We start from the raw sequence: 27688 nt of genomic DNA, 5'->3' as shown, positions 1-27688 counted from the left end.
ATACTTCATTTATAGTTGCTACTGTGTGATTTTCTATTAAATTTTTTGATTTGTTCATTAGAGTTATTTAGTCCAAGTAGACCTGACAGAATACAAAGTTGAATTTGATAAATTTGCAAGATCCTTTAATTGGAGCAGAGTGTAGAGCGATGTTTCAAGAAGCAGAAGTTGATGATAGGTTTTTAATGATTTTATTTCTTATTGTGGAACATCTCCGAAAGAATTCTTCGTGGAAACCGTATGTACTTAACATATTTGATTGTTTTCTTTTAGTTTTCTTTTATTTATTATTTATGTGGATTTAAAGATTGGTTCAGGTATCTTGATATGCTTCCCACCACTTTTGGGAATCCGTTATGGTTTACCGATGATGAGATGCTGGAATTGAGAGGAACAATCTTGTATAGAGAAACTGAATTGCGGGTAAATATAATCATATAGTTTAACGTTTCTCTTGAAGATGAAATGCATGTAATTTGACTACCCATGATGATGAAAGTTAGTGTAATTGTTTTATAGAAAAAGGATTTGATTTCTGTGTACGAAGATAAAGTGAAGGGTTTGGTGAAGAAACTTCTTGCTCTTGATGGAGTTTCAGAAAGGTCGGTATTAATTACATCGAATAAAGTAGGAATCAAGTGTGTTTATTTTCCTTTTTCGCAATTATGAATTGTTGTTAATGCTTCTTTTGCAGTGAGATATACTTTGAAGATTTCCTTTGGTAGGGATCTCCTCAAAATGAACTATTTCTTATTCTCTCTCAAAATGGGGTGGGTGGGGACAATGAAGGAGATTGACTATGATATGATGACATTCCTTGCACTTCAAACTTTGGTGGTTAATACTGCGTGATTTCTATAATGCTAGGGCGAATTCTATATTTTGGTCTCGTGCTCTGAACCTTCCTCTTCCACATTATTATGTATTTCCCCAAATTCAAGAAGATACCGAGACAACCTGTCCAGTTGAAAGAAGTTCTGAGGTGACCATCAGTCATAGTGGACTAAGTGGAGAGCCTGTTAATGAAATTGATGGAGAAAGTGAGGTTACACTTTAGTTCTTACCACTTTTGTGCCTAGATCTTTCCTCTTATTTCCTTTCACAGGTGAAAGTTTACTGTATTAACATGGAGCTGAGGTTAAATATTTTTATTTATTTTGGGTTTATATCAGGATTTGAGGGTCATGAGAATGATAACAAAGTTAATGGAGCAACTTCCACATCGAAACAAGAAGAAACTGTCTGGGTGGAGGGTCTTCTCCCTGGTATTGACTTTTGCAACCATGGTATGTTAGTTTTTATTAGTCAGTGGCTCTCTAGTCAATTAATTAGAGTCTATTCTCATTGAATTTTTTGGTTGTTAATTTTATTTTTAGACTTGAAGGCAGTGGCAACATGGGAAGTTCCTGTCCCAAAGGTAAGCATTAATGCATTATTATTTGTAATCAATAAGCTTAATTCTCAGTATTATTGGAAACGTTCTTTAATAAAATGTAAGTTCCACTGTCAATATGCCTTTTTTTCCTAATATTTTATGTGTTGTTAATTAGTTCCATTTGTATGGGGCTCTGCTGCTATGCTTTTAACCGATCTATGAATTTCTTGTTTTTGCCTTTATGATATCCTTTGTGTATTCTATTTTTCATGCATATAGCATCGCAAGCCTATTTCAAAGTTAAATTACTATTATTAGTCTATTCCTGAGGACATTTAACTTATATGTGACTTCTGTGGTTACCAGCTGATCGGTATGTAGTTTAGTAATCTAATTTGCTAAATCAGTGCGATTGAGTAATTCCTATTTCCATACTTTATGCATTATTGTCCGTCTTTCCCACCTTAGAGGGATTGTAATTGGAGTTCTATGTGCCAAGGTGGGTATTTGATTTGTATTATATTTCCCGTTTAGAAGTTGTGAATTAAGCATGCTGATAAACATAATTGAATTATTTTGATTCTTAGTTTTGACATAATTGGTCTGCTTAGCGTTGTACTATTCTTGTTCCTTATCACTTCATTTTCAATTTTCTTTTGCAGATATACAATGAGCAAATAACAAATTTATTGGATCCAAATCAAAGAAACCTGCAGGTAAAATGGATTATTATTTAACTTTTCAGTTTCCAAATCAATGTTGTTTTGTAACTTTTCTATATATTGGTAATTGTTGATGAAACTTAGATGGAGTTTTATTGGTTTTATGGCTTAATTGGGTAAATCCAGAGAAACATTGTGGATTTTGTGATATAATCCTTCTGATACACAAAAAAAAAAAACTGATTTTTGGCTTTTTGTTGGACTGTACATGGATGCTTAAGTTGTCTCAATCTAACCTAGATATCAAGATATATGCGTTAATTTGTTAGAGATTGGATTTATCTAAATTCACGTAGACCAAGAAAGTTTAGTTCAATGCCCTCCTTTGTTTGATTGATTAAGGATGTTCAGAGTTTAGACCCACTATGTTACTCCTTATAATCATTGGAATCTATAACTAATTTTGGTAAATAGATATCAATCACCTTTTCCTATGAGCGAAATAGAATTCAGTAGCAAGTTTGAAAAAAAATCATCATTATAACCGAGAAGAATGGGGGAATTACCCATATGTAAATAGACTTATCCCCTTAAAAAAACAGTGTAGCTGTGAGAAATGAAAAGTAAAGCTTTTAAAGCTTAATATACCTTTACCACAAATTTACTTGATTTTTCGTTCTTTTCATATTACTTAGTGATGAGTGATGACTTGATAACCATAAATGAAAATGTTTGCTCTTTACAAATGTTTGGACTACTTTATGTTCTCACCTGAAGATAGTTGATGCTTGATTAATATATGAAAAGTATTAATTCCTATATGTCATCAACAGTTGGTTCAAATAAGGAGTGGAAACCAAAGGTGATCAGCTCTAATTTTGGGAAGGGTTTGGGAACAGCTGGTTCATCTAATGTTCCTACTAGTTCAGTTGAAGCCAATGCTCATTCGCAGCCTGTTTCAAGTGTTCTCGACTCTGAAGAAGCAACTTCAAAATTGCAGAAGAAGCTAGAGGAGTTACATCTAAGATCTTATAATCTGTTAGTATCTTCTTGTGATAATCTGAGAACATTCTTGGTTTTTTTTTTTATTCAAATAGCCATAGGTGATGGATATTATGTTTGTAACTTAATGTGAATATATTGTATGCAAATGGATTACTTATATATAATATGATATATATATTTAGTATTATGAGGCATTAAATGTGATTTAGTTTGATTATTTGTCAATCTACAATATATATATATATATATATATATATATATATATAACAATAATTTACGAAATACAATCACGACACACGAATGTCTGTCATCTTTTTAATGGCGTGTGCTTCAATGACACGTAATGTAAGTCATACATGCGTGTCATAAATTTATGACACACAAATGTGTGTCATCTTAATTTATGACGGGGCTTCAATGACGCTCAATGAACGTCATAAATGCGCGTCATAAATGTGTGTCATAAATGCGCGTCATAAATTTATGACGCACAATTGCGCGTCATCTTAAAATCATGTTGGTGGCTTCAACGACAGACAAATGTGTTTCATCCACACCCATAGATGACACGCAATGCACGTCATTAAAAGGGTTTTTTCTACTAGTGACTGAACCGTCAACAGAAACAATATGACAACTGAAAATTAGAGTTATGCAATGCAATTTTCATCCAGTTTCCTCATTTGTTCTTCATAATTATGTATTTGATCTTTAAATTAATGTATAATTTCTTCTAATTATTCGGAAGACAAAACATTGAATTCATATATTTTTTCTATATATAAAAAAATCGGATCAAATAACATCTCAATAAACAATTGGATTATTCACTACTCACACCAGCTAATTCAATAATCAAAGATTATAAGTGAAATTTGTATGCAATGAATCTACTTTGTAGCATTACCAATCTAAACATAAAACTTTAGTAAAATACCAAAGCTTACATAGTGAAAATTTCTTTTTCCCGTTTGAGATTTTCACGTAAATTCTGAAGTTCTTATTTTTCTTGTTCCATAAGTTTGTTTGCCATTAACCGATAACTTATAACATAGATAGCACCGAAACATATCTCTCGTGTCTTATCTGTAGAAGGTTGTGTTGAAGCTGGATTTGCACGATGCAGAAGATTTTGAAGGCAATTTCAACCATGGGCGGAACTTCCAAGAACGAAGAGGAGCCTTGGGCCCTGTAAAATTTTCTTTTAAGTATTAATAAATATTAAAAAATACATTAAAAATAAATAAATAAAAAACTTTACCCTATCTTCCTCAATTAAAAAAATTGTATTTATAAAAAATAAAAAAATGTCTCCTTCGGATTTACCCGATTATACAAAGCTTTAATTTTTATGGAGTATCGGACACTTGCGTTCGAATTTAAGTAACATATTTGAGCTGGCCATGTAAAAGTAGTGATCTCTCCTTTGGATTTAACTTGCCCGGAATTGATTCCATTGGCATGGATATGAAGACAAAGCAGTTAACAGTGATTGGCACAGTCGACCCCGTGAACGTGGTGAGCAAACTGCGCAAGTACTGGCCAATCGACATCGTATCGGTCGGTCCGGCAATAGAACCGGAGAAGAAAGAGGAGCCAAAGAAGGAAGAAGGGGAAAAGAAAGAGGAGCAGAAGAAAGTAGATGGAGAAAAGAAAGAAGAGGAGAAGAAGCCACGGTCACCACCAGACCCTGTTTTGGAACTTGTCAAGGCTTACAGAGCGTACAATCCTCATATGACCACTAAAATTGAAGTTTTACTTGAGGTTCACTAAAATTAAAGTCGGCAGCATATTTTACTTGTATTATTTAAAGTTTTAATTAATTAATTATGTAAATGTAAGATTTTTATTATATCCACATTGAAATTGATTTCTAACAAAATATTTATGTACACGTGAATGTATAACTATATCATGATATTCAAACGAAACAAATCTTAGTCGATATCTCTTTAAGTTATGTAAAAATAATTATTATGCATGAGATAAATTAAGAATACATTTATTTAAAATTATTAACCCACCATATTTAAAGATGTTATTTACTTACATGAAAAATTTTAACTATCTTTTACGGAAATAATACGAAATATATAAATCAATTGAAAAAAATTATACATCGAAGGAGGCAAAACATAATAATATTTTCAAAATTTTCTCATATTCTTCGGAAGAATAATTTTACAAATGTTCATCAACTTCGTTTAGGTGTTAGTTGATAAATCTATTTATCAATGTATTGTCAACTTCTTTAAATATCATATTCACGATAAGATTATAAAAACTATAAAATCTTATATGACGTTGTCACGAGGAACTTTACGTTGTAAATGTAATCATTTTTCTTTAACGGAAATTTTATCATACTATATATATATTTTGATATAACATTTAGAAAAGAGTTAGACGGAGGTTTGAAGATCTCGCAGCAACGTGGAATATAACTCCAATGGTGGCTCTAAGAAAATAGTAGCAACAATGGGGTCTCCTCTTCTCAAAGTAGCCAACCTATCCGCAACCATATTCTGCTCACGACATATATGTGATACCTTTGTGATCCACTCAAGTTTGAGCATTTCGTGGATTTTAGTGACCAAAGCACTCCCCACAAGCGCATCCGATGAAAAATTACAGATTTTCATAACCTCGAGGTTATCGGTTTTCAGTTCAATATATCGGATTCCTAGTCTCCAAGCATGCAACAAGATCATGAACACCCCACAGCTCAGTGGTAAGAATCAAACAACGTCCTAGACTAAGCGTGAAACCAAAAATCCATTCTCCCTCAGAGTTGCGCAGAACACTTCCTACAGCCGCCATATTGTCACATGTTCTAACAACCCCATCCGAGTTTCCCTTAATCCAACCAGTGGGAGGTCGACTCCAAGACAAGATGCTTCTAGACATTGATGGACTACGATTTTTGTTGCTAACATTAGCAGTCACAACATCATCAACAAAGCGATTGCAACGATAAATAAACTCATCTCTTTCAACATAACTAGGATCAAAGAGAATATCACATCTCCGTTTTCAAAGGTGCCAACAGTAAACCAAGAAGCGAATATCCCAATCATCATTCATTTGCGCATACACTTCAGGAGCCCTTAAGTTACGTTCATTCCAAATCTTGTAAGGAAAAGTCAAGAACTCATTAAGCTTCTCAGTTTTGATAACCCTTACCCACATATTCCTAGCCATACTGCAATGATGTAGAATATGATCAACATCCTCTATAACAACCCCACAAATCTAACATCCCAGTAGGCTAGAAAGGTGTCGACGAGATCGTTCTACATTAGTAAGAAGTCGATCATGAAATAATAACCAATGGAAAATACGGAGGAGTTTTACAAATATCTCATCTTATCTTAGTAAAATTTTAACGACATAATCTACTTTTAGTGAACATTCAAGGAGGAGTTTTATAAATATTTATTATTTATGAATATTGATTATTGTTAAAATTAAAGGTTTTGAAATTTAAGATTCATTAAAATTAGAATTTTATTTGATATCAAATCTTTGAGTTTATAAATTAAATTATATAACTGAATGTAGAAAAGTAGTTTTGATAAAAATGATTTTATTGAATAGTTTGACGAATTTAAGAATTATATTTTATGATTTAAAAGAGTTTTATGTTCTCATAGAAAAATTAAGAATATATTTAATTAAAATCAAATAGAATTAAAAATCATTTGACTCGTATGTTAAACTCAATTCAAACCTAACTGTTACCTATTCCATGAACAAAATCAACTTTATACAACCACGCATTCCTCACTGTGTATTCATCACAATCTTATGACAAACGTGAAGTGTGAAATAAAAATAGAAGTTTAGACGTAAGTTGAATAATTAAAAAATATTACTATTTTTTTGTTCTAAGATAAGAACTTCATATTTTAATATTTAAACTAGTTCATAACAAGTGCATGACAGGATGGCTGATTTAGGATTGTCTGTATTCGTTATGAACCGAATAAACACACAAGAATAATAAACAACTGAAACTTAAATTTAAAATTAATATAAATCTCGAAACTGCATAAATCATCCCAATACTGAAGCAACTTAAATATCAATACCTGCAGAAAATTCATTTTAACAACACTATATTGAATATACAGTTGCACATAAATTCAAGGCTTAGGAAAACTAAAAGGAGGACTGGAACACACAAAATAATACCAATAACGATTAAACCCTAAAAAGGAGAAACCCTATGGTAATGGAGAAGAAGTATCAGCTCTTTCCACAGCAATAGCATGCAAAGGGAATTTCATCTCACATGAGAGCTTGAGAACTTCGCTCAAATCAACCAGGTGAGAAGCCACATCCTGAACCCACTTGAAATGCTGCACCAGCTTAGCAACCCACAGGTTAACTGTGACGAGCCCAAGGTTCTTTCCAGGGCAAACCCTGCGCCCAGCACCAAAGGGTGCGAGCCTCAGGTCACCGCCTCTGACGTCCACGTAGGCTTCCAAGAACCTCTCGGGCTTGAACTCCAGCGGGTCATTCCACACGTTCGGGTCATGCGTTATGGCCCACATGTTCACCATGGCGGTTGTGTTAGCGGGAATCAGCATCCCGTTACTGAGCTGGACGTCCGACGTGGACAGCCTCGCCCACGAAAGCAGGGGCCCTGGGGGATGGAACCGGAGGGTTTCTTTGACAACCGCCTGAAGGTAAGGTAACTTTGCCAAGTCGGCGTCGGTGAGGGTTTTGTTCTTCACAACAGCGCTGTCAATTTCAAGATGCAGCTTGTCTTGTACTTCCGGGTATAATATCAGCTCAGCCATGACCCACTCCGTTAACAAAACCGTCGTATCAGTTCCTCTAAATATCATTTCCTGCACCAAAATTCACAAAGTTAACTCAGTATTCAACATGCAAATAAAATTAGTATATACAATCACTATCACTAACCCATAAAACGGCAACCATGTCATCTTCTTGGAGTTTTTCTTCACCGTCGAGAGAGAGCAAGACATCTACAAAATCAGCATTATCAAACAACAATCTGGACTCACATAGTCTTTGTTGGTGTTGTTCAATGATGCCTTTGACCAGTTTTCTAACTCGGGGAATCAGTTTCGAGCAACGTTGATTAATATGAAAGGGATCATAAAAGTAACTCAGCCATGGCAAATAATCAGACCAGTTAAAAGCCCCCAAGAGTTCAAACCCTTCTCCTACCATATCCCTAAGCTCTTCCAATTCTTTACCATCTTTTCCCTGGTCATATCTTTTGCCAAAAACACTCCCCATGATATTGTTCAAAGCAGCAAACTGAAGATGTCTTCTTAAGAAAACAGATCCATTGAGTTTCTGCTCGTTTGATATGTCGCGCAGCATGGTGGCGCAGTCTAGTTGGCGACCGGTTTCGTGTGCCATAATGCGCTTTGGTACAAAGAGGTGGGAGGAAGCTATCCCTCTCAAAAGCCTCCAATATGTTCCATTGGGAGCGAATCCTATGGCTCGACTGAACATGAGGCTTTTAGCAGACTGTTTGATGGGTCGGTCGGCGAAGTGAGGGGAGGTTAAGATTTCTCGAGCAGTATGGTGATCGGAAGTTACAACGACAGGGGTGGAACCGAGGCTAAAAGCCATGAGCTGCGTGTTGGCTCCGGACCAAGCCATGGCGGCAAGCGAACGGTGAGCCAAGCCACGACTCAATGTAAATAGGCTACCAAATACAGGGAGACCCCTAGGACCAGAAATTGGAAGGCTACCTTTTCGGTTCCTTCCATTTCTCCATGCAGTCCCACCAACATTAAAAGCCCAGGAAAGAAGGGCAACTGAAAGAGATGCCATGAAGATGGAAAACAAAACACAACCATCGACGACTGACACACACCTTACTGCAGTGATTTGATTAACCTTACACTTTTTCGTCGCAGTTATCTATTTTTAATCTTTTTGTCATAACCGTATTTCGGTTAGATCTCGAAATTGGGTTCCGACTTAAAAAATGTGGATTGAGAGTCGCCACCGATTATTTACTTTACGAAAAGTAGGTTGATCGGATACCTTATTTCTTACCTGATCTACGTCTTACCAGTGATATGTCGGATCCGAGAGTCGGTTACAGTCAAGGAAGGATTAACACATTTGAACCGCCCTTTCGGTACTATGTAATTTCCAATTGTCTTTAATTAAGAAAGTTGAAAGTTTAAATTGAAAGGTAAAAATAACGATCCAAAATTTACATTTGATTGATTGAAAATGTACACTTAAGAAAGTAAAAAAGCCATGTTAGATAAAATGGTAAGAAATTAATTAATTAATTAAATTAAAATGAAAAGAAAAGAAACCAAATTAAGTAAAATGATAAAATGAAGAAAGTAAAGATAAAATAGTAAGTAAAAAAATAAAATAAAATATAAAAAACAAAAGAAAAAGAAATAAATAAACAAATAGAATAATAATAAAGTACGAATAATATATAATATATAAATAAAAAAGTAATATATATAATTAATAAATTAATGACGAAAAGAACATATACATATATAATGATAAAAACCAAATAAAGATAATTACAATATATATATATATACAATACTAATAATGATAATAAGTAGTTAAAAAAACAATCACACCGAAAAGGGAAGAAAAGAAGTAAGGTTTGGTGAAGTATAATTGACGGGAAGAAAATGATGAGGGGTGGGGACAAAGTAGGTAGATATAATTAACTTATAAATATATATATATATATATTAATAAATAATAATAGTAAAATGTATATAAACAACACATATCGATAAAAAAAGAAACTAAAAATGATAAAAATATAAAAAATTAATAGAAAAATATATGTATAATATTATAAAATATAGCACTTAAATAAAAAATCAAATATATTATAACATGTATAAAACTAAAATATTTAAAAAGAACATACGTATATATATATATAACAAAATAAATAATATAAAATAATACAAGTAATAATACAATATAATAAAGAAGAGAAATAAAAAATAAATAATAATAAAATATAAAAATATACATATATAATATAAAAGTAGAATAAAAGGAAAATATAATAGTAAAACTAAATATAATAGTAATAATAAAATGCAAAGAAAATAAATATATATATATTGGTAATAACGTATATAAATAGAGAAAAATTAAAAAAGTGATAAATTAAAAATAAAATTAGCAATATGTATATATATAAAAAAACTAATTAAGGATTAAAATGAAAGGAATGTAATTAAGTGGGTAAATGTCAAAAAACATTGAAGATTAAAACCGGCAAAATAAAAAGTTTTCATTTTTTGATAGATTTTCGTACTCTCATTTTACAATGTAATTTGTTTTTGCGAAATAGCCTCTAGAGAGCGTAGATCTGAAATCAAAGTTTCGAAAAAACTCCCTCTGGGTCATCGGCTAAATATTTTTCTTTGGGTTCTCCAAGAAACACGATTAACAACGCATGCAAGTGAAGAGTAAAGAGAACAAACGAAAGATAAAAAAAGCTTTCACCTTTATTACTTCGAATCGTTTACAATAGCCTCGAATCACTTTTTCTTTGCTCGTATTTTCTGGCGTTCCTTTGTGTAACTCCTGTCTGTAAATCGTGTCTTACAATAGTGAGTTACAATGGCTATTTATAGTGCTTGTGGATCCTATCTTTAGGAGTTTAAATCATAGTAGAACTCTATCATATTTTTAGGAGTTTAAATCCTAGCAAAATTCTATCCTATTTTTAGAAGTTTGAATCCTAGTAGGACGAAAAGGTGTGTTGACAGCTGCCCCTCTTTGCCCATAGTCGTGTAACGGGATAGGGCAAAGATTAAAAGACACACTTTCGTTCGGTGGAGTTGAAAATTGACTCTGATGTTTCAATAACTCCCTGTCGAATTGAGTTACGGATGACTCCTCCGTCGTGAAGCCGAGTTCATCTTGAAATGATATGAAATTGAAGTCATAGTTCGGAATTTGAATCAGCACGTGGCTTCTCGTTGCCCTTCGGTCTTCTTCTAGGTTTAAAGACCTTGGATCGGAATCGAACTCAGAAATCTTCATTGACAAATAGCTTTTGCTTGAAAATGGTTGCTTGTCACTAAAGCACGGTTAACCCAGGTCCTCTTCTCGACTTGAAAACCTTGACTGCAACCGAAAAGTAGTGCGATTGATGTGTCATCGAGCTGAATGAAATCGAACTCGACAATTTTGATGGCAGATAACCATTCTAGCCTTGAGTTATGCTGTAAATGATGTGCCTTGGAGCTGAGCGTAGTCGAACTCGAAGGTCTTTGTTGATAGATACTCATTCTTTGAGTTGGATATCCTTCGTCGTGAATTTGAAATCCAATCTAAAGATGGATGATGCTGGTGTGCACGATTCCCTTCGTCGTGAAGTTGAAACCGCGGGTGACCCCTTCGTCGTGAAGTTGAGTCTGGAATTGGATATCCTTCGTCGTGAAGTTGAAATCCAAGTAAGTAGCATTGTTCCGAGTCCAATATCCTCCGTCGTGTAGTTAAAATTGGCTCTGGAATCGGGAAATTGTTTGTTGACAACCAGCCGTCCCTTCGTTGTGAAGTTGAACTTGTGTTGTCTCGAGTCCAATATCCTTTGTTGTGAAGTTGAAATTGGCTCCGAAATTGGGAAATTGTTTGTTGACAACCAGCGGTCCCTTCGTCGTGAAGTTGAACTTGCGTTGTCTCGAGTCCAATATCCTTCGATGTGAAGTTGAAATTGGCTCTGAAATTGGGAAGTTGTTTGTTAACAACCAGCGGTCCCTTCGTCGTGAAGTCGAACTTGCATTGTCTGGAGTCCAATATCCTTCGTTGTGAAGTTGAAATTGAATCTGAAATTGAGAAGTTGTTTGTTGACAACCAGTGGTCCCTTCGTCGTGAAGTTGAACTTGCATTGTCTGGAGTCCAATATCCTTCGCTGTGAAGTTGAAATTGGCTCCGAAATTGGGAAATTATTTGTTGACAACCAGCGGTCCCTTCGTCGTGAAGTTGAACTTGCGTTATCTGGAGTACAATATCCTTTGCTGAAAAGTTGAAATTGGCTCTGAAATTGGGAAGTTGTTTATTGACAACCAGCGGTCCCTTCGTCATGAAGTTGAACTTGCGTTGTCTTGATTCCAATATCCTTCACTGTGAAGTTAAAATTGGCTCTGAAATTGGGAAGTTGTTTGTTGAAAACCAGCGGTCCCTTCGTCGTGAAGTTGAACTTGCGTTGTCTGGAGTCCAATATCCTTCGTTGTGAAGTTGAAATTGGTTCTGAAATTGAGAAGTTGTTTGTTGAAAACCAGCGGTCCCTTCGTCGTGAAGTTGAACTTGCGTTGTCTGGAGTCCAATATCATTCGCTGTGAAGTTGAAATTGGCTCTAAAATTGGGAAGTTGTTTGTTGACAACAAGCCGTCCCTTCGTTGTGAAGTTGAACTTGTGTTGTCTCGAGTGGCACGATATCCTCCGTCGTGGAGTTGAAATCACGGATGGCCACTTCGTTGTGAAGTTGAGCCTTGACTTGAATATCCTTCGTCGTGAAGTTGAAATCCAAGTATTGTATGTTGCGGGTGGACACAATTCTCTTCGCCGTGAAATTGAAACCGTGGAGACCCCTTTATTGTGAAGTTTGGCTTCGAGATAGATATCCTTCGTCGTGAAGTTGAAATCCACTCTCGAACAAATTGTGTTGTTTCGAGAGAAACTTTCAATCTGTGGAGTTGGTCGAAGTGTTGCTTCTTGCTGCTGAGTTAAGCAACCAACATGAATCTTTAAAGGTGCTTTTGAATCGAGTATCCTTCGTCTTGAAGTTGAAACTTGACTCTAAAAGCTGCAAAAAATTATGTATGTGGAAAATGATAAATATGATGCTTTAAAATGTATTCATAAGATGCATGTAACATGAATTGGTTATATTTTATCTCCTGAAAAAGGTCTGATAATTTGCATTAGGATGTTGAATCCCCAAATGATACCCCAATATCCAAAAATGCCCCAATATTTGATGTTGAATCTTCAAAGATGCCCCAAATGTTCCTCATTTCTTGCTTCAGCATTGATTCTGAGCATGAGTTTTGTGTCTAAGAGTCACATGTCATTTACCAATCCACTCTAGAGAGAATGTATTGTTTGAAAAAAATGTTTTTCTTTCTATTTTTTCAAAGTTCTGAAAATATCAATAAAGAGTTTCGAAAAATGTTTAATCAAAGTTTTGAAAATATTGTCTCTTTCACGGTTTTAAAATTGAGACGAATCATAAAAGAGTTCATTAGATATCAAATGTTTAATTACAATGTTAATCCTTCGATAAATTATAGCTATTTAACACGTGCCAAGATCAAAGCTATCTTTGGGAAATGGTTAAGTAAAGAAATGATAAAAAGGTCTCAGGTTATTGTGTTTGGTCAAAGGTTTGGCATTTGATGCTCAAAGGTTTGGTATTTGATGCTCAAAGGTTTGATGGGGTAACTTGCATGCTCCTCTACTGGAAGTGTTCTCCGACTCCCAGCTTTCATAGTCACATTTGGATTGTGCGATGCCTTATCAAGGAATTTGTGTGATCGCCTCAGTTGCACAATTTTTATTCGAGCCCCTTTTCAGGTTTTCAACTCGAATCCTCATTTGGTTTCAAGACGTTATTCAGGATTTACGTATTGAACCCCCCTTGTTATTTTCTCTACCATGCATTACATTGTTTTTTTGCAAACAAAGATTAATCCTGATGGGAGGGATGAAATCTGAAGATTTCTCTTCTGTTTAGAAATCCATGTATGATTAGAAGGGACTTTTAAGGCACGTAATGTAGGTCAGGTTCATGGTTATGAAGAAAAAAATAGGCCCAAACAAGTGTTTCAAGGTGTTGAACCAAGGATCAATTCATTCTGATGCCTTCAATCTTGCTCAAAATGTTTCTCTCTCTTGATGCTCTATGATCTTCGAGTGAAGTAATTCAGTGATTCGGGAATGATTGTGCTTGGTCAATCTCATAGTTTGAAGCTTGATGTACCAATTGTCTTTAGGGAATCTTCGCATGTGTTTTTTTGTCACTTTTTCTTTTTTATTTTGTTCTTTTTTTTGTTTTCTTCTTTTTGCTTCATTTCTTTTTTATTTTGCCCTTTTTGTTCTGATTGAATCTTCGTACTTGGCATTTGTTCACCTTTTGGTATCTCTCAATCATGTCTTCGCTCATGTGAGCATATTTCTTCCACCTTTCCCCCCAGTGTGGAGGGTGATAATTGGTTAGGGTTTAATCAGAAAAATACTACAGGCTCAAAGGGACACAAGGGATATTTTTTCTCCTATTGTGAAGGGATAAAGAAAGAAAGCCGTTCATCATTTCGTACATATAAATCTTCACAGAAGAGGTATCCCCAGGGGATAGATTTTCAAGATTAATTCTATTCACATGAAAATAGTGTAATTAATGTATGATAGAATTATTTTGAATGAATTCTTCTTCTTTTTTCCTAGATGTCTCAATGTTCAGGCTCCCCGCGAGATGCCCCAAGTTGGTTCTTTAGAAAAATGCTCATGTTAAAATGAACAACTCAATGCCTTGGGTTTTAATGGTAAGAAAGGTTATTTTTTCTAAAAAGACAGTGATCTTATTGACTCAAGAAAGGTATGAGTGTATCAAAAAGATAAAGGCAATGTTCAAGAATTTCAAAATGAGGTAATGTCAAAATTTCATCTTTTGGTAATGACCACAAGTTATTTTGGGCAAAGAATCAAGGTATTTTATTCTGGGGTTTGAGACAGGGTAAGAAAGGTCCAATCTTTCCATATGTCAAAAATCTATAATTCTTGAAGAATTAAAAGAATCATTAATTCATTTAATATTCGAAGAACTAAAGATTAAAATTTGTTCAATTACTCCACCTTAGAAAGCAGCATAAATTCAATCATTTAAAAGATTAAGAAAACATGAAAGATCAAAGACGTGTTCAAACAAAACAACCCTCTAAGTGCAAATGGTATATGCCTTGCCCCATTTTTTGGCAAATGCCTTACAGTTTTCAGAGGAATGTTTGGGGCTTCTTATGTGGTAACAACTAACAGCTTCAACATCGTAGCCCTTAGGATATGGGGATTCTTTTCTTAGATCATTCTGGCAGGCTTTGTCCTACAATCAGCTGATCAGGCTCCCACTGTATTGTTTTCAATTTTTTTCTTTTGATGTTACAATATTGCTTCCATGTGGTGTCATGTGGTTAAAACCACTTCATCAAATCCTCCATGAAGAAATTTCATGTTTATGAAAATGCTTAAAAATGAAATGTAGATGCACGCAAAATGAAAAAAATACTGAAATGTTCGAGACATTGATCCAGAAAGTGTCCATTATTATAAATAATCCTTATTTCGACAAAAATGTTTTATCTTGTAAGAGACATAAAAACAATCAAAGGTACATTCGGACTAAATCCTCTAGACCCCGAACAGCTGCCAGCAGGTTAACAAGTCTTCTGTTTTCATCTGTCACTGGTTGTATGCCTTGTTGGACCACTCCAGCTTCCCTTGCCAGGCCGTGTAGATGGCGATCTGTCTTCTGTACTTGATCCAGGAAGTTTCGGATGACTGCGTCTCTGGCCTTCACCCTTTGTTGTGCTTACTCCCAACGAAAACGCCACTGTAAACCTCCGTCAAAGGGCACTATCTGAAGCTCGCTTGCATTCTTCTTGAACCCATCTTCAATAGTTTCTAACTCAGCTATTGTTTTTCCATCTCTCATGTTTTTCTCTCAGATCAGCCATCTGGATTTTCAAGCGTTGGTTTTGATGCTGGCTGTCTACTAAGCATCTCTGGGCAGTTTTTTATCTTCTTTCCAGGCTCTCTCATCAGGCCCCTCGAACTTTCTTTTCAAGCTGTGAGCTTCATCTTTCTAGTACTCATAAGACACCTTCAACTTGGAGTTATCCTTGACCGTATCTTGATACCCCTTTATCAAGTCTTCAAGCTCAAAATGGACTCTTTTATGTTCTCTTTCTAGTTTGTCTGCTTTATCTTTCTGTGAGTCGGCCTCAAGTTTCCATTGATAACGTTCAGTTTCAAGTTCCTTAATCCTCTACTTCAGCTCGCTATTCACAGCTTCAAACTCTGCCTTGGCTATCTCCAGTCCGGAAGGGACAGGCCTGAGATGTTCTTCCATAGTCCGAGTGTCCTCACAGTCTGGCACCGAAATATTGTCATTTTCCCTCAATCTTCGCCACTCCACATAGTCCAGAGCAAGCATGTTTCTGGCAGCTACCACATCCATCCGGAATACTTTCTTCCATGAATCGACTGCTTCCTTGATCATCTTCTTATAGTTGTCACCGTGATACTCAAACATTAATTTAGCTAGTCCGCATGTTGCTGGGACAAACTGACGTGCCCCATAATGTCTAAGTGCTAACAATGGAGCATACCCAACTGCATCCCAAAGTTCAGGTAAGGTCATAGTGTCAGAGTCCCCACATTGGAAAAGAGCGTCACTGAGGAACAACCAGGGGGATCTCCAAGTAATATCTTGGTCTTGATAGATGAGTGAAGACTTTCATCCACTTCTCTTTTGAAGTTCCTTCATGCCATTTTATGGTGATGAACTCTCTCAAAGGTGAATACGTAGTGCTAAATCAGCGGTAGGCAACCCAATTAGTCTTCCAGAAGTGGTTGTGAATCCAGACTTGAAGGAGCTAAACACATCCAATGAATCTACCTCCGTCAGTTCTTCGGCAATGGCTGAGAGGCCGAAAGGTCTCGGCTAAGATGGTTGGTGCTGGGTTGACTCGTTTCGGAAGTTGCTCAAACAGTTCCACCACGGCTGCGTCAATGCATCCCAAAATCTTCGGAAAGATGATCAAGTCATACAGACCTAGTGCAAAAAAGGTTTATAGTCTTCCATTCATCAGGGTAGTCATTCATTAGTTTCCTTATGTGGATCCACTGAATTCCTTACCCGTTACCTTTGTTTCGGAGTTGGTAAGTCACCCACTTTTCATCAACTCCTGCAATCTTAGCCAGTATGTTCTTGAAAGGCTGACTCTTGATGTGTTTGATGTAGGCTCGCTCCAGTTTAATGCTTTCACAGTGCAATAGTGTAGTATACTCCTCGATGGTAGGTACCTTGTCCTCTTGGTTAAAAGTGAAGTAACTGTATCCCGGGTTCCAGAATTGAACCAAGGCTCTAATTAAGGGCTCACCGGTTTTAACATGAAGCAAAAGTGCAATGTCACCATACCGCTGACTGAACTTCTATTTTCGATCATTCTTCCAACTGTCCCAGATGTCTCGAAGTTCTTGCACATTGTTCTATTTTAGGCTGATAGAGGCATAGCTAACAAGCTCTGACACATAACGTCCTTGAAGATTGTCTCCCTTTTCTTTCTGAGTCTTCTCGGACCATAGTCGTACCTCTGGGTTTTTAATCTCCTGTATTACAACACCTTTGTCCACTAATGCAGATTATTTATGGTTAACGAACACATTTTTTTTGGTGGATCAACACCTCTTTTGAATGATGAAGATGATGGAAATAAAATAAAAGAGAGGAAAAAAAATGAAAAGAGTTAGTAAGGTAAAGATAATAATCAAAGCAATCATGAAAATAAAAGTCCTACCCCACATGATATCTACCCCACATGCTTATTATTCCTACCCGTACATGATCTCTATCCCGAAAGTTGATTTTGAACAAGTCCTAACCGCATAAATTTCTAGTTCACATGTTTTGAACAGAAAGTAAAGCAGAAAATAATTTCAGCATCCTAGGGTTTAAAACGAGGTTTTGGGGTGGGCCCTAACTCCTTGTAGTCTCCGGGGTCCAGTGCCCCCTTGGGCTTACCAGACCCTTAGTCCTAAACCCATCACAGGCTTGTGTGGACTAAGTTAAACTCGAGAGGAAACATTCCCTTATGCCCATACGGAGAATAAATTCATACGAAGGCATAAGGTATATGAATCCCGAAGGTTACTTGCTAGGCCCATACGATGAATAAATTCACACGAAGGCGTCGCTTTCACCCCCACTTAAAACGGGTTCGGAGCTCGGGTATAGAGCCTTTGGATGAAAAATCTTTAAGGGCTGAAATCATTAAAAACGGTCAGTACAACTATTTACTCGAAAATATAATCAAAAGTAAGTAATAAGGATCAAAATGTTACCTTAAAATTTAAACTTACCATTTTCATTAAAAAGAAAACTGGAAATTACCTTAGCCTGACTCACTTACATGTGTCCCCAGTGGAGTCACCAAACTGTCGTAACCGTTTTTCGGTTGGGCCCCGGAATTGGGTTTCGACTTGAAAAATGTGGATTGGGAGTCACCACCGATCATTTACTTTACGAAAAGTGGGTTGATCGGATACCTTATTTCTTACCTGATCTACGTCTTACCAGTGATATGTCGGATCCGGGAGTCGGTTACGGTCAAGGAAGGATTAGCACCCTTGAACCACTCTTTCGGTACTATGTAATTTCCAATTGTCTTTAATTAAGAAAGTTGAAAGTTTAAATTGAAAGGTAAAATAACGATCCAAAAACTTACATTTGATTGATTGAAAATGTACCCTTAAGAAAGTAAAAAAGCCATGTTAGATAAAATGGTAGGAAATTAATTAATTAATTAATTAAATTAAAATGAAAAGAAAAGAAAACAAATTAAGTAAAATGATAAAATGAAGAAAGCAAAGATAAATAGTAAGTAAAAAAAACAAATAATAAATATATAAAAAAAAAAAAAATAAATAAATAAATAAATAAACAAATAATAATAACAAAGTACGAATAATATATATATATATAAAATAAATAAAAAAGTAAATATATATAAATTAATAAATTAAATGACAAAAGAACATATACACATATAATGGTAAAAAAAACCAAATAAAGATAATTACAATATATATATATAGTAACAATACTAATAATGATAATAAGTAGTTAAAAAAGACAATCACACCGAAAGGGAAGAAAGTAAGATTTTGTGAAGTATAATTGACGGGAAGAAAAAATGATGAGGGTGGGGACAAGTAGGTAGATATAATTTAACTTGTGTAGAATATTATATATATATATATATTATATAATAGTAAAATGTATATACAACAATTAATCGATAAAAAAAGAAAATAAAAATCATAATAAAAAATATAGAAAATTAATAGAAAATATATATATATTATAAAATATAGCACTTAAAATAAAAAAATCAAATACTATTAATAATAGGTATAAAAACTAAAATATTTAAAAAGAACATACGCATATATATATATATAACAAAATAAATAATATAAAATAATACAAGTAATACAAGAATAATAAAATAAAGAGAAAGTAAAAAAATAATAACAATAAAATATAAAAAATATACCTATATAATTAAATAAGTAGAATAAAAGGAAATATAATAGTAAAAAATAATAATATAATAGTAATAATAAAAATGCAAAGAAAATAAATATATATTGGTAATAACGTATATAAATAGAGAAAAATTAAAAAAGTGATAAATTAAAAATAAAATTAGCAAGTATGTATATATATAAAAAACTAATTAAGGATTAAAATGAAAGGAATGTAAATTAAGTGGGTAAATGTCAAAAAACATTGAAGATTAAAACCGGCAAAAATAAAAAAGTTTTCATTTTTTGATAGATTTTCGTACTCTCATTCTAAAAATATAATTTGTTTTTGCGAAATAGCCTCCAGGGAGCGTAGATCTGAAATCAAAGTTTCGAAAAAACTCCCTCTGGGTCATCGGCTAAAACATTTGTCTTTGGGGTTCTCCAAGGAAAACACGATTAACAACGCATGCAAGTGAAGAGTAAAGAGAAACAAACAAAAGATAAAAAAAGCTTTCACCTTTATTACTTCGAATCGTTTACAATAGCCTCGAAATCACTTTTTCTTTGCTCATTTTTTTCTGGCGTTCCTTTTGTGTAACTCCTGTCTGTAAATCGTGTCTTACAATAGTGAGTTACAATTGCTATTTATAGTTCTTGTGGATCCTATCTTTAGGAGTTTAAATCATAGTAGAACTCTATCATATTTTTAGGAGTTCAAATCCTAGCAAAATTCTATCCTATTTTTAGGAGTTTGAATCCTAGTAGGACGAAAAGGTGTATTGACACCTTTTTTATTAATATTTTTCGAAATAATTTCCTTTTTAGTTGAAGTGACATAAAGGCACATCTCCGAAAACGTGTTTTATTTGGGTTTATGCTAATTGAGATCTCACGTGTGTGGATGCCACACTGATATTTTTTAATAATAAAGATTTTATTTTTATTGTTATTATAAATTATTATTATATTATGTAAAGTGTTTCGGTTATAATTTAAGAATTATCGAATGTATTTTTTAAATGTGTGTTAAAGGTGGAATGAATTTAGGTTCTAGTGTTATATGTTTCAGGGACTTTGACATTCACCCATTCCACTAGACATTAATAGATGAAACAATAGATGAAAACCACCTTTGATCTTATTGTAGTTATAGGAAAAATGTATGAAATTATAATATTACACGTATGGTTATATATCTATTATTTTTTTATTTTGATTATCTATTAATTAATTTTATCACTTAATTATTTAAGTATTATCAATCTAGCCACATGTTATCAATATTTAACGAAAATATTGAGGCATAAGTTAATAAAATTAGTATAATTACACATTTAATCTTCAATACTTACATATTTTATCAATTTAGTCTTACTATTAATTTAATTTAATAAATTTAATCCTCCAATCAGAATATGAAATGTGTTATCGTATACATAATTTTTTATAACTTTTAATTTGTTTAATTTAATATTTTTTATCTACTTAGAAGGTGGAATTATTATAATATTTTAAATTAATAATTAATTTTTTATAATAAATAATATTAATTATTATATTAAATAAATATCATAAAATAATTTTTAAATAAAAAATTTTAAAAAAAGTATTTAGGTGTACATACATTGAGAAATTATAGAAAATGCAATTACATTTAAATACTAGAAACAAAAACATTCATTTAAATAGAATATTAACTACATAAGGGTTAACGGTTATGTGATGATAACATAGTTGGACATTTTTTTTCTATTGTGCCCGATGTTTCTACAATACCCACATCGTTTTTGTTCTGTTGACTTCTCTCGAATATCCATATCACAATGTATTCTAGTAGATTTTGGATGACTTGAGTCCATCAATAGTAATAGATCTGGTACAATTGTAAGCCAAGTTTGAATCTCATCTGAGTCTCTTTCGTTTCTTATGGGCGAAAAGTCAAATTCATAGACCTTGAATACTTGTGAAAGTTAGTATACGGGATCAACATAATTTTTGTAGTCCAAATGCGAATGTGAGCAAGCTGCAATGACATGAGAGCATAGATATTTGAGTGCTTGAAAGAAACCACAATCGTACCACCTCTCTTGCGGATTAATTCTGAAAGAGTTAGCTTCAATCCCTTGCAGCGGACGTGGCATTTCGGTTACACGAAATAATTCACGGGTGCGAGAAAAATTTGTAACCAACATCCCATTTGATGCAACCATTTTTTTCTGTAAATCAGCTACTAGTCTTGGGTAGTAAATATGACCTTTTTGCATCCAAGTAAGAGCTTGTCCACTGAGCTTTGCAAAGAGTTGACCCAAACGAAAATAAGTCGTTTTGACCAACGCCGTGACTGGTAAATGACGAGCCCCCTTTAAGGTTGAATTTATTGCTTCAGCCAAGTTGGTTGTCATATGACCATAGCGATACCCCCTGTCATACGTATTTGTCCACATTTCTTTGCCGATGTCTATAATGTACTCGCACCCCTTCTTATTTTTGCCAAACAACTCTTGTAGCATAGACTCAAACCTTTGAGGTAAGAGTTCGTAACCTAAGCCATTAGGAATATGTAATAGTTAATATGAAGTATAAATAAGTAATACGAAAATGATAGAAAAATTGGGAAAAAGTAACATACCCATCCGCACGACTAACTGACGTTCATCGTTCTTCTTGTATTTTCTGTAATAGTTTGTAGTAATATGACAGACACAATAACGATGTTGAACATGTGGAGGTCTATACATTGTACCCAAAGACTCCATTGCTACTTTTATCTCGGCTCTTCGGTTTGAAATAATGCATACTCGTTCCTTGGTGACAACATGTAAACGTAATTTTTTAAGGAAAAAAGCCCAAGACTCAGTGTCTTCTCCTTGAACGAGGGCAAACGCAACAGGAAGAATATTGCGGTTTCCATCTTGGACCACATCCAATAATAAAACTTGCTTGTATTTCCCATATAAGAAAATACCATCAATTTGGACAACTGGTTTACAGTACTTGACTACATTAATACACTGAGGGTAAGTCCAAAAGACACGGTATAATTGGCAGCGATCGCGAACCATTTGATCATTCACGTAATGATGTTGAGTTTTAAACTCAACAATTGTCCCGGGATTGAGTCTTTGCACAACATGAAACCAACTGGGCAGCTTGTTGTAAGAGTAATCTCATTCGCCATGAAGTTTGCAAATGGAATTTTGTTTTGCCAACCAAGTTTTTTATAGGAGACAGTGTACCCATATTGTAACTGTATAGCATAAATCAACACTGCAACATCTATATGAGAGCTTTGCTTCATAATGGGCATGATTGCTTGGCAAATAATGTTGGAGTCCAAGTTGGGATGATCTTGGTTTATACCTCTTCCACAACACGTATGAGGACCGTTGTATCTGGTTAGTTCCCATAATTTATTCTTCCTCTTCCTCTTTGATACATAGGCCATCCATTGACATCCGTTGTCACGTTGGACGCAGTACATACATATTTCTCCGTGGTAGATCGATCAACTCGGGACTAAACTGAGTTACAAATATTGTAACTCTTTATTGCCATCATTGCTTTCTCTTTCGATGCGAACTCCATTCTAATATGTAAATCACCGTCGTTGACTGGTGACTGAAGTCCATAGTTGCCAACATCAGGAAGATTCGGAAATTTAGGCTCGTACATTGCGTCATAATCAACCCCATACATATGTGCAAGAAGTTCGGTCGGTGTTGTATTTATCAGAACGTCATCCTCATCATCATCAGAATGTACGTTAAACTGTGGTGAGTCAGGTTCAATGAATAATCCTGTTTCAGCACCATCTACACCTGGCTCCCGAAGAGGTTCTTCTGGTGGAGATGAGGGTTCCTCCGATAATCCAATGTTGAGGTCAAATAAATTCTCGCTTACGTGTCCTCCCCTTGAACTTGAGGCCATTGTATCATGTGGGATGTGAATAGACTGCCATCTTGATGACATTTCCATATGTAAGTCAAAAACATTAGCAGATGAATGTCGCCCCTTGAAGTAGAAGAGATGTTTCCATATGGATTATTGGTAAAGCCACGTGGGTTGAGATCATAAGCAGTTATTGATGAATGTCTTCCTATTGAACTTGATCGCATAACATCTGGCCTTGGATCCTCTATTAATTATGTGAAATCTTTACAGATCAGTTGCATCGGGCTATCAACTTGATCAGCTTGATATGCAATGCCAAAGTGAGAGAAATATGAGAGACCACGAGAAGCACGAACCTCAATAAAATTGGCATAAATTTCAATAAGAGATTATGAACTCCCCATATGAGCATCAACCATCATAGAAACATCATCATCGTTGGAAAGCTGAAATGATGTATACGTGAGTGGAAAAAGTTCAGTAGGAAATCTATACTGAAGTAAAGATAGTCTTCTCCGGCCAGCTACACGAATCTTTAACAAAAATTTTATGATTAACTCCTCAAGAGTGATGTTTCTCTTCAAGTTTAAGGGGATATAATGATCTGACTAAAAAACAACCCCGTCTTTAGCTTCCTTAATTTCTCCATCATATAAAACAACAGCAAAAAGATGACTCATTTTCAGAGAAATTTTTAAGAAATTTTGAGTTTGTGAATATGAAAGCTTGTGAACTGAAGTTTGTTTTGAAAGTCCATAATACGTTGCATATAATAGTGTCTATAACTGGGGTACTATTCACGTGAAGACGCGTTCCTAGGGGCGTGCCTTCCATTATTTTGTCAGATAATATGTTATCATTGCCCTATTATGTCACCCATGTCCTTCGGGGGCACTATTTATGTCAGTACCCAAAGTGGTGAAAGCGCGTTCCTGGGGGCGCGCATTCCATTATTTTGTCAGAGAATATGTTATCATTGCCCTATTATGTCACTCATGTCCCCTGGAGAACTATTCATGTCAGTACCTATTATTTCCGAGGGGACTTGACAAAGTGGTGAAAGCGCGTTCTTGGGGGCGCACCTTCCATTATTTTCTCAGACAATATGTTATCATTGCCCTATTATGTCACTTATGTCCACTGGGGAACTATTAATGTCAGTACCTATTATTTCTGATGGGACTTGGCAAAGTGGTGAAAGCGCGTTCCCGGGGGCGCGCCTTCCATTATAACTGTAGAAAAAAATATAATTAGCACAAAAAAATTAATTAATTAATATAAATAAATAATAATTGTATAAATATTATTTTAATAAAAAAAATAATATTTATATTATTATATTACTATAAAATATAAAAACTATTTAAAAAATACTAACTTAAAAATAAATTTCTTATCACTAATAAGAAATTTTAAACTCAAATGGTTGAATAATTTTAGTTATATAAGAGATGAGAAGATGATTTTGGTGTGAAGAATGAGGGGGGGTTGAGGGGGTTTATATAGGGGAGGAAGAGGGGTAGTTGGGGGAAAAACGGATGGGCAATTATGGCATTTAATGGAAGGCGCGTCCTCGGGGATGCGCCTTACCCCCGTGGCATCCGACTCAGCAGAACCCTGTGAAAGCGTGTCCCCGGGGATGCTCCTTACACGCGTGGCATCCCAGTCAGCATAAACCCAGGTAAAGCATGTCCCCAGAGATGCGCTTTTGTGCCACCTCAGCCAAAAGGGTACTACTTCGAGAAATATTGGTCAAAGGGTGTTAGAGAGAGAATATTACGACGAAAATGTGTCAGTTTAATCAAATCGGCCCTTACCGCCTGCTGCCACTCAATTCATTGGGTGTCACCTGAATTCAAACCCTACTAGGTGGAACAATATCACTTATCTGATCATGACAATTTAATTGAGGAAGAAAGAAACATGATTCATTCAATTATGGACCCAATTATTCAAAATGAATGGCTAACGATTTCAAAATAGTTGATGTTAATGTAAATTGATCATAAAATAAAAATATTAAGATTTAATGTAAAAATATATTTTTAAAAGAATTAAAGTCAAAAGAAAAAATTTAATATGTAAAAAAAATAATTTTTTAACTCTATCTACGCATAAAGATAATTACTCGTTTATAAATAAAATTTGTTTTACTGGAATTTATTCAATTTTTGTTTTACTTTTAATTACCATTAAAAAATAATACATGATCATCATGAATGCTCTAAACTGATAAATGCATTTTAAGTACATTTTGATAAATATAGAATTATGGTGCACTTTTAGTTCAATATGTGGTTGTCATAACCATTTTTTTGTAAAACAATTAAATATTATTTTTAAAAACAATTATGACTTTAATTTGGAAAAAATGGGTGATTTTGAATTGATTTGAATAAAATTAAAAAGAGTCGCCATCAGCCTTTGGGTTAGGTAGGTCGAATACCTAAAAACGTCTTTTAAAACAATTTTAAGAAAAATCATTTTTTAAGACAAGATTCGGTCTGCGTTACCAAAGATTCATTTAAATGGATTAGGGAGTCGGTTACGTGCGGGGAAGGGTAAACACCCCCACAACGCCCAAAATTGGTACTGTGTTGCTTACACATCGTTGTAAATGGTGGAAATTATAAATCAAATATAAAGTTAAAATATGATCTATTTATCGAACGTTGATTAATTTGCTTCGAATTAAATAATTAGAGAAAATTCTTTAACTCGAAAAGAAATCTCGAAATTAGCAATCCTCCATCGGGAAAGCTAACTCGACTATTTCTCATCTATAAAGAATATTCCTCTTGATAAAATGTGAATCGAATATGAATAAAATTGACGTTTGCATACAACAAAATAAATTGATTAACTAAAACATGAATCGAAAATAAAATGGAAAAGAATTTGAAGTTTATATTTACATAAAGTAAAATAAATTACTATTTAAAATAACACACATTGCATCATTTGCACAAATTAACAAAATATACTCAACTTATTTTAAGTTACTATGTCGTTAAAATGCCGTATCGGATCGCACCACTTCGACCAAGTGATACTTTCCACGCTCATTCTACGCATACGTGTTCTTAAAAGTATTTGGACAATATTTAAATAAAGAAAAATGGAAATAAATAGAAATAGAAATATGTGAAATAAATATTACAACAAATAAAATTAAACATATTTAATTACATATGGTACAAATAGATACATAACATGAAAATGTACATACATAGGGGATTAAAATAAAAGAAAATTAATATTACAAACCAAACTATAATGACAAAAAAGTACTTTGAATTACAAAAACCCAAAATAACAACATATAAACTCAAAGGACCAAAATAGTACAAACATGAATTTCAAAGGACTAAAATGAAATAAATAGAAAGATGAAGGGATTAAGCGGTAAATAAAAAAACAGAGCCAGAATCAAAATATTAAACATTTACAAGCACTAGAAATGAAAATAAACCATAAACAACATCTAGGACTAAACTGCAATAACCAAAAACATGAAGGCCGAATCATAATTAAACCAAAAGTAAGATAATGACTAAAATAATAGATTTATAACTATCATAGCCAAATTTGAATATCAGAGAAAGTACACAACACCTAAGATCAGTGACTAAATATAATATTTATAAATGTCAGAGATAAATTCGAAACTCAGCCACAATACATAACATATAAACTCAGGGGCTAAAATGAAACTATTACAAACATTGGGACCAAAGTCAAATATCCACAAAAATGACATAACATACATTAGTAGGACTAAAATATAAACAAGGGAACATAGATGCCCAAAACAAAAGAAAATAAAATAGACATTAAACCAAACATCAAACAATGACTAAAATAGAATATATACGAATATGATGACCAAACTCAAATAACAGTAAAGATAATAAAATGCATGGGATCAGTGGTTAAATTAAAATATTTGAAAATATTAAATCCAGAATCAAATATAGACAAATATGATATAAAACATGAACAGGGACTAATATATAACATTTGCATATTTCAGGACCAAATCCGAATATCAAAGGAAAATGCACAATAAACTGAAACAGTGACTAAAACGAAATAAATATAAATATCACAACCAAATTATAATATCAGCAAACATAATATACAAATTAATGACTGAAATGCAATCATTAAAAACTAAAAGGCTCGAAATAAAACAATAATAATTTCATTAAATGACTTAAATAAAGCATTACAAAGGAGAAGGGACCTAAACTGTAGTTACCCCATGCTTGCAAAACACGGGTGCCCAGACCCTTGAAACGGCGCCGTTTGGTCAAATTACATAAGCCCAAAAACGGGCATTCATTCATCCATCCTCTCATTTGCCTCTCATCCAAAGAAAACAGAACTCAACTTCTTCACATCGGGGAAGAAAGGGCCGCCTCATACCGGCGGCCATCCCGGAGGC

The 27688-nt window shown here is 34.1% G+C and overlaps 2 protein-coding genes and 1 pseudogene across 2 annotated transcripts; 1 reads left to right on the top strand and 2 right to left on the bottom strand.

The window, feature by feature from the left end:
* Nucleotides 1-132: 132 nt before the first annotated feature.
* Nucleotides 133-4815, top strand: LOC120184594 (annotated as a pseudogene).
* Nucleotides 4816-5709: 894 nt separating this feature from the next.
* Nucleotides 5710-6243, bottom strand: LOC120184593. Its single transcript, XM_039189014.1, has 2 exons — nt 6137-6243; nt 5710-6043 (listed from the first exon to the last, which is right to left on the bottom strand). The coding sequence occupies exons 1-2, from the start codon at nt 6241-6243 to the stop codon at nt 5710-5712; spliced, it is 441 nt and encodes a 146-aa protein (XP_039044945.1).
* Nucleotides 6244-7268: 1025 nt separating this feature from the next.
* LOC120184592 (cytochrome P450 78A7-like) lies at nt 7269-23022 on the bottom strand. The gene is made up of 3 exons (XM_039189013.1): nt 22953-23022; nt 7975-8909; nt 7269-7898 (listed from the first exon to the last, which is right to left on the bottom strand). Exons 1-3 carry the CDS (start codon nt 23020-23022, stop codon nt 7269-7271), a joined length of 1635 nt encoding a protein of 544 aa, XP_039044944.1.
* Between the last annotated feature and the right edge of the window lie 4666 nt (nt 23023-27688).

This window comes from Hibiscus syriacus, unplaced genomic scaffold (assembly GCF_006381635.1).
Source record: "Hibiscus syriacus cultivar Baekdansim isolate YM2019G1 unplaced genomic scaffold, ASM638163v2 tig00112925_pilon, whole genome shotgun sequence".
NCBI lineage: Eukaryota > Viridiplantae > Streptophyta > Magnoliopsida > Malvales > Malvaceae > Hibiscus > Hibiscus syriacus.
The sequence above is the reverse complement of the archived record's forward strand: the minus strand, read 5'-3'. Positions and strand labels throughout refer to the sequence as shown.

Bases quoted from the DNA above. Each gene is read 5' to 3' on its own strand.
- LOC120184593 (XM_039189014.1), bottom strand. From the start codon at position 6,243: ATGGCTAGGAATATGTGGGTAAGGGTTATCAAAACTGAGAAGCTTAAT. The intron at 6,044-6,136 runs GTATGCGCAAAT...CTTTGATCCTAG, and splicing joins AACTTAAGGGCTCCTGAAGT to TTATGTTGAAAGAGATGAGT.
- LOC120184592 (XM_039189013.1), bottom strand. From the start codon at position 23,022: ATGTACGAGCCTAAATTTCCGAATCTTCCTGATGTTGGCAACTATGGA. The intron at 8,910-22,952 runs GTGATTTACATA...AAATCACTGCAG, and splicing joins TCAGTCACCAGTCAACGACG to TAAGGTGTGTGTCAGTCGTC. The intron at 7,899-7,974 runs GTTAGTGATAGT...ATTTTGGTGCAG, and splicing joins ACATGGTTGCCGTTTTATGG to GAAATGATATTTAGAGGAAC.